At 41.2% G+C, this 8343-nt stretch overlaps 1 protein-coding gene across 1 annotated transcript; it reads left to right on the top strand. All coding sequences in view use genetic code 11, as the record gives it.

The window, feature by feature from the left end:
- Window positions 1-5076: 5076 nt before the first annotated feature.
- Window positions 5077-7920, top strand: EGR_09965 (hypothetical protein; the record flags this gene model as incomplete). Its single annotated transcript, XM_024499214.1, has 3 exons — window positions 5077-5172; window positions 6510-6652; window positions 7839-7920. The coding sequence occupies 3 exons, from the start codon at window positions 5077-5079 to the stop codon at window positions 7918-7920; spliced, it is 321 nt and encodes a 106-aa protein (XP_024346379.1).
- Window positions 7921-8343: the final 423 nt, after the last annotated feature.

Below are 8343 nucleotides of genomic sequence, written 5' to 3'. Positions count from 1 at the left end.
TCCCAAGAATCGAGTGTTAAGCTTCCTAAAATAAGCAAATCTACTTGCAAATCCCGAATTCATTGCAGCCGTGGATGAGGTGGGTTTGCTTGCAACAAATAAAAGTTGCCGCGAATGATTCAAGCGGAAGTGTAAGATTCAAAACAGGTCTCGTCTCATTACCATAGTGATTAATGGGTTCTAAATAAAAGTTGGCAAATCAGGATGTGTGACGTTTTATCGGTGAAATGTCATTACTATTTCAAAGCACTGCTTGTGCATGCCTTTCAGCCCTCCAAGATTTGACCTTCACGCTGGTGGCAGGAAGTTGCGCCCATGTCAAAGACAAATAAAAAAGGCTACTTCCCGACTCTCCCTCCAAGACAGCTCAGATGCTACAATTAAACGAGGGCAAATCAGCGTACAGATCGGTTCAAAATTGACCGTAAAGATAAAAAATCAAACTTGGTGGCAAAAAGTTCCAGACACATGTTTAAGATTTCAGTGGAATGTGACCATGACAACGCTTTTGCACACCCTCGATTGTCATGACAATGAAGGATGGGGCGCACATTCAAGCAAGCACCATGGACAGTAGTAGTAACCAAGATCAACTAGCAAAGTAGATTTTAAAGGGAACTAAGAGGAGTGATGAAGAGGACTATGCCTTTCTTGAGATTAGAGCTACTACGTCTTCTCACGAAAAGGCGCTAGGTAAGAAAATAATGCTCTTGAGCCAAAAATACCCTTCTAGTGTCTTCCAGGCAGAAAGTGGAGTTTTAAGGTAACAGAGTCTTAAAAACAGTTATCTAGTGCAATAATTTGCCGAAACTTGAGGGCATTGTTACTATGGAGATCTTTGGCATGAAGGAATGACAACACAGAATGACTTCGTAGAGAGAGGTCGGGGAATGGGAACGCTGGCTAGAATGGACGGACGCCTGACACTCAACTGACTTGGTCCTAAAGTATTCAACCACTTCTACGTCAATGAACATTTACCCCCACTTGAAATAATTTCCCCATTATCAAATGCGTGATTGATATCACTGTGAACTTAAGGTTGAAATTTTGGCAGAAAACAGTGACATATTTCTCCGAAAAGATGGAGAATGAGGTTTTTAAATCGTATGTGTGAAAATCACGAAACATAAAGGATGCAGAGTGGATATTTCCAGGTTAGCAGTTGCACATTTTACTGATAAACGAATCTAATTGAGCGTCTTTCTAGTGTTGCTTAGTACAATAAAGCAGTCGGGAAAGCCAACCGACACTACTTTGATGCTGACTCTTTAAATGAAGCAAAGCTTTGTTCTCGCTTCAAAAAGTGTTTAAGTATTCCAGCACTTCCTCTCTAAAATATTTAGGACTACCCATTAGCAATTTCCCTAGACCCAACACCGAGAGAGTGGATGCAGTGGGTGATCGACAAATGCAGGGTACTGACAATTTGGGCAGCTTTTCACGCACCTAAGTTGACAAATACCTTTGTGACTGCGTGCAATGCATCTAATGAGCACAAGCCAAATACAAGGCCACCCCAAAGCACCTTAATCAGCTCTACAGCAGTGCGAAACATTAGCTGAATAAAATTACTTTACCTAAAAGCAAATTTTGCGTTTACCTGGAATATCCAATGGGAGTAGGAATATGAGAAGTGGACCTCAGTATTGTCACAACGCGGATCAATGATGACATCCACGAAGGGTGTCGTCAAATTAGTGTAGTTCTCTGGTAGAGGGCTGATGGTCTGCATGTAAAATTTCGCCGGAAGCCTAGGGCTGACAAAAAAATAAAAACATGGATGCCTATTTCCTTTAAAGAAGAAATCTTGACAGCAGCACCACCTACTTGAATCGATGGTGATGAACTTGGTGATCCCAGGGTAGGGCGAAGATTATTACACCGACAAGGTCTACAATAAAAATGGCATAGGTTAAGACAAAGAAATCGGGCAATGGCGCTGACATCTACCCAACCAATGAAAAGTTGATTGGATCAAAGATCAAAGATCCACCTTCTGAAAATGGTTCCAGACTCGGGCTTACCAGAATCGGGAGGGCATGAGCCCGGATCGATGCGTATGGAAGGAGCTGGTAGAGCAGGGCCGAAGTGAAAATCCTTAAATGAGAGAGGTATACGGAAGAAGGTTGCACGACTCCGATTCCGAGGTAGAGATATAGCACTTCTGCTCTTGGTTCCATTCCACTGCAACTGTCGATCATTCATGTTGTTTATCAAGTCAAACATGAGTGAACCCTATGTATTAATAAAAAGCAGTCAGAGCCCTGCTTACAAAGAAGGTTTCATCCTTGCCGTAAGATTTGCATATTCAAAACAGAGTGGAGCAAAAAATTTCCTCTGTAAAAAGATTTCTCAGTTAGCAGATCCCTTTTCATGACCAGAAACCATCCACTGGAAAAAGTGGTTATTTTCTCCACGATAAATAACCAAGAGAAAATAATCAACAGCCAAGGTCTTGGGTCCAAAGAAAACTTAACTTCGAGAACTAGTTCTTACAGTTTGATGCTGGTGATAAAATCACCCAAAGTTTTAATGTTTAGGAAGACTCTTGAGTCTACACTGGTAAGGAGAATTTGTTGCTGCTCTAAAAAAGAATGTCTCGAGGTTAACGGGTCAAAAACAACCGCCAGCGAGGTTTAACGTGGTGAATATTGTGGCAACTAGCTTACACAAAGAGGCAGGAATGGAGGTGGCTACGAGACAGCTGTAGGTCTCTGGAAGCAAAAAGCTGCATAAAAAGGCGATATTTGCGGTAATCTTGCGTCGCTTTGGGATGGGAGGATAGATTAAGAGTGAGTGTCACAATGGATAAAACCATTTTACGAAGCTTTTACTACAAAGAATCTCTCACGAACTTATTTGACTGGCAAGCATTGGCCTTTTACCCCTTCAGTGCGTTGGTAATTTGGATGCCATCAGAGATGTATGCATTGCAGCGTCCCCTAGGAATAACTGAGCATTAGACCGCACTCTTCCCCACCTCTAAGGGCCATTCAACTACATCGATGCTCGATCAGTACAAAGACGTCCAAGTAGGAGGTGGTAAGCACAAGACCCAAAATATGACGCAAATTTTTTAAAGCATACTTTACGCACCACCACCTCTCCAAGAGTGGTTCACAAGTGGCTGTGTTCACAATTAAATATATCACATTAAAGGTGAAAGCTAACGTCAAGAAGCCAACAGTGTGAATAGTAGCACGGCAAATGGAAAGGTGAACACTTGCATCGGAAATGTAACTAATCGGTCCGTATCAACACAATCCAGGTGATAATAAAAACATGTTGGCGATTGAACTTAAGAGGTTATACGCCCGCATAAAACTCGGTTTTTTGTCAGTAAGTGCTGGTACCTCTCTGGTGCTAAAAACACCTGCAGAATTCGAATATCTCCGCACTTGAATGGTACCTCATGGTAGGCAATTGCACTAGCTAAAGCAGGAGGAAGTACGGTGGTAACACAAGGGAAACAGAAAACGACTCTTTACCAAAGAAGTTTACTTGCGGCTTTACACCGCAAATTATTGTCTCTACTCCAGATATTACCAACACCACAAATGCATTCAAGTCGAGATTTTGCCTTATCCCTCGCAATTGAGAATGTTCCAGTTGTCAAAAACACTGTGCATAAGTTTTTAACAAAGATGACGTTTTACAGCGACTCACCTCTGTTTCATGGGTGAGATGGACGACTAAAGAGGCACCGGCAACGTCAATGGGACCTCGGGCGAAACTGTCTTTGTTTAATCCGACGACAGAGAGAAATCGTGCTTCACCAGCTGCTTTATCGTTGCCTGGGACCATGATCCTTTGCACTGACTCTTCCGGCACCTCATAGAGAGTATGACTAAGGGGGGAGGGAGGAGGAGATGATAAAAGAAGCTTCAGATTGAATTCTTAACTACTGATTTCGCCCAATCAAGCAGACTCTTAATATTTGAGATCATTTTGCTGCAATTTACTTTGAGCAAAAGGTAGTCTCTCACCCAGTTCAAAATAGTAAAACAGGAACAGGGTTTTGGCCAACTTTATTTGTAAATCGGGAAGCCGAGTCTTCTAAAACAAAATCGGACACTTGCTAAAAGTGGTGATTTAAAAATGAGCATCACGTTTCTCACGAATAAAAGGATGTTAAGAGGTTGGTAAAGGACCCACTACATCAGCGGTGCATAATTGCTTTTTTCCTTTCATTTGATCCATGCCCACATGTCACACATTTGTGACGTGCCCGCTTAAATCAAAATGTGAGGGAAAGAAGGAAAAAAACTAAGTAGTAGCTAATGCCAGGTTAAAGAGATAGAATATCTGAGTCGTAAGGGTCAATTTTTCTATTTTTTTTCCTCAATTTATCCTGATAGCTATCAGCCGGCATTGTATCAGCAATTTCTGACAGCCAACGTTAAAGTGGGTACCTTTTAGTCAGAGGTGGAGCACCAGCACCTACATTTTTGAAGCATCTGGACCCAGAGCTGCCAAAACCACAATCCTTAACATTGCCTTTAGCATCGTCATTATTAAGATCGCAACCTCGTAATTTCAGCGCCGCACCTATTCACCTCCACCATCATAATCACTACGGTCACCACCAAAGGGAAGAAGACCTCCACACATCCATTTAAAAAAATGAAAGGAATAAGAGTAACTACGCTGCCATCTTCAAAAATTTGTGTCAAGTGAAAAGAAAAGCACAATTAATGGCAACCGAAACATATTCTGCGGACTTTTAACCATCTGAATACCATTTGAATGAACGAGAAAGGCCCACCGAGTAAAAATAGAACAATCCGGATAGTTCTGCTAAAATTAGACCAGAAGCAACATACGGACAGTTAAACAAGAGAGTAAAAGGCGTCATGTTCCCATAAATAACTTGTTTTGATTCACTGTTCAAAATCTGACTGCAGATGTGAAGAGAGGGATATTAACAGCGGAAGTGTGGTGGAGCTGGGTAAACGGCCAACCACCCCCTTTTCCCACTCCGACCCACCATACCATTCTCAGTCATTAATTATGTCTGCGTATGTCGACGGCAATTACTCTCATTCCACATAGCTCTCGTGCCTTCCAAGAACAATGGCAAGTGGAACACAATCTGTAAAGGTCAAATTCCTCTCCAAAAGTAAAAGGAAAGTAGTTTCTATTGTAAAGTTGAATAATCTCAAGACAAAGGTAAATTGTCTCACAAACCAAGAGGGTTTAGGAGTCACGGAATTGCATAAAGACCCATAAAAATCAGTATGCAACTGATTCAGGCAAAATGGAGGGACCATTAAGTTGACAATCAAAGGCGGAAGAGATATTGTACTAGAAAAGCCGTTCAATTTTTAAGAAGCGGTAAGGTTAGCATTAACACACCACTCAAAATTCAGCGATATAAAAAGAGATGACAGGGCTAGTTAGCTATTGTAACAATCTACTGAAATCTAAAGCGGCACGCTATCGTGGTCACTCTAATCATCACTGTAAAATGAAAACTTCCAGTTCTTTGTTCTGCTGCAGTGTTGTGAACAGGATTCCAGTGTTAAAGGAGTAGATGAAATAATAGCTCGACAGAAGATAGTATTTCTTCTAATTTAAGAATAGCAATGTGGCAAAAACTTGCGACTTATCTTCAACAATTAGGCGAATTACTGACTTAGATACGATAGGTAAGTATCTCACAGATCAAGTCACTAAAGGCCCAATTGCTACCAGTGTGAGGATGACCCAGGTAGAAAGTAAGACAACACCAAAATAGCGGATTAGTTGGGACAAAGGTTTAGCTTAATAGCCTTTCAGTTGCTTCATTGCCCAAAAGTGGATAGTGGAACTGAAGGGATGAACATACAATGTATGGGAGGCGAGCAGGGCTCTTTAGTTGGTCTTCCAGAAGACCCAGAAGCAGCCAAACCTACACTCTCAACTGTTAATTTCACATCTTTATGGAGAAAATAACCACCACTATTGTGTCTCAGCAGTCGGTGCTAACTGGATTGGTGATGAATTAGTGAGGCAAGCGCTTACCATGGGACAGAATTGACCGACTTGTCGCACAGGTAGATATTTCTTACATCAACCTACAAACAAGGAAGAGATGAAGTGTGCACGGGAGAGAAGAACAAAAAGGGACAATACAAGACTGCGTTGTGCGATAACTTACATCAGTAGGAAGGAGAAGCACCCGTTCGTCAGGCTCTCCAGTCAACGGTCCGATCTTGAAGTAAGTGCAGGTGTCCTACCCAAGAGAGAGATGAAAAAAAAAGTTACGCGGGCAACGCGGGTTACTACAGAAATCATCTATCAGTCAGTCATCCAGCTTTAATCCATCTGCAGGACAAAAATTTCCAACTTGATATGGAGGCACAAAGAAAGGAGAGAATTCGACTGTACACGTGAAGTTAGTATTGCAATTCGGTTCAAATCAAATGCGCTTTAATCAGCTATGATTGACACTTTTACAGCATCGTAGCAATAACACGAGTAAATGATAATGACGGTTTCAGCAAATACTTTTATACGGTTAATAGCAAGCTCTTGGAAGCTGCAAACAGGAATTTCAAGCGGCGAATTTGACGAAGGCCATGTTTCATGAAATACCATCGAAATGGGAAAAGGAAAAATTTTACTTCTGTGAATATGAATTATTGGACACTTTCCTGGTTATCCTAAAGTGAACCGAACACCGCAATTACAGTCTGTTGGACTACTTCAAAATGTCAATTTTATTCAACCTTTTCTTCTTGCGATGCCAACAAGGTGGGGAATTAGCGCTTCATTTAAATGAATTGGGAAATAGGAAAAAGTAAGGGAAATAATTGAAATTATGGGCAGGCCTTCTAAACACATTATACGGCATTTAATGGCAGCAAATTATCCCTCCTCGACAGTTCCATGAATCGCAGAACCTAACCTCCAATTCGGTAAACTGAAAGTGTCCATAGCACTCCTACAAGACTGCATCGGACGTTTCTTTTCATTCACCACTTTGATGAGCCACGATGTCAATGGAGACACTAAAATAGATGCAACCTCCGAAAATGGGATTTCCTCATTTATGGGAGGCCTCGAGCCCTTATCTTCTCCTCATAAGGTCGTCGGATTAAACCCTAGAAGTATTACGTCGTTCGGAAGTCTCGAATAGTGTCGGCTCCATCGACAGCAGTAGTCGTTAACTTGAACAAAACCATTGTTGGCGCTATGTCAATAGCAATAATAAGTCATTTTGCTGGGTTAAATTGCCTTGTTGTATGTCAATCTTACGACTGGATTACTGATTTACGTCTTCTGTGTGTGTCCAAATAAATAAATATTAAAATATCCATTTTCAAGTTGTCCAAGGAAAACAATTACCATAACCCAGTTGTTCCATTTTTTGTTTAGCGCATCAAAACACACGTCACACATTCGTGACGCCTGGCTTACATGTGATCAGGATGTCATAAATAACTGACACGAGGAATGAAAACTTGCCAATGTCGTTGCCAACCTGCGTTAAAAAAATCGGCATAACTGCGAATTTGTGACAAGTTTCCCACCCATGTCACCCATACGTGACATGCCTTCTTTACCGATTTATGATGATATTTGATTGGATTGCTCTGTGCCACAGAGAGAGTAATTGAGTTTACAGCAAGAATGCAAATGTAGAATGTTTTCGATCAGCAAACATATAGGGGTGACGTAGTTTATAAACGCAGCTGGTAAAAAAAGTGACTGGCATTTGGCGTCAGACAATAGCAATTAAACAAATGGGCTGACAGTCAACTTTCTTAAGCCTCCTCCCTTAACCGACCTTCTCGTATTGCGATTGGATGGAGCAAATGATTTGCACCATTTGTTTATAAATTCTCTCGCAGGGAAGTTGGATTAAAACATAGATCATTATTTAACGATAAGAATGAGAGAGATCTTCCCTTTTTATGGAGATCCAACATTTAAGAGCAATGAATGTGATTTCGTAGGATTTCAGATCTACCTGCTTCCTTACAAATCGTCAGCGAAGAGTGGAACTTTCCCTCCACTTATGCCACTTTAGTGCTGACTCATGACAGCGGTTAAGTAGTCAACTCACTTTCTGCGCATGTGCTGGCCTTGTTTGAGGTTGAAATCTGATGCCATTTCCCTGTGTAGTCATACAATGACAATGCGAACAAACAAAATCTGATTTGCCAATTAAAGCTTGTGAAAATTTACTAAGATGCAAGAAGTCCATTAGCTTCAAATCACTCTTTCACAGCAATGGTGTGTGGTACTGTTCACCCAATCTAATCGGATCATATTACTGATCACATGGCTTAACCTCTCTACTAGTTTAGATGACAACCCGGTAAATTTAAAGTAGCACGTAGGCGGAGATATTAG

This window comes from Echinococcus granulosus (genome assembly GCF_000524195.1).
Source record: "Echinococcus granulosus chromosome Unknown EG_S00179, whole genome shotgun sequence".
NCBI classification, from domain to species: Eukaryota; Metazoa; Platyhelminthes; class Cestoda; order Cyclophyllidea; family Taeniidae; genus Echinococcus; species Echinococcus granulosus.
Note: the sequence above shows the minus strand (reverse complement) of the source record. Positions and strands in the feature narration are given on the sequence as shown.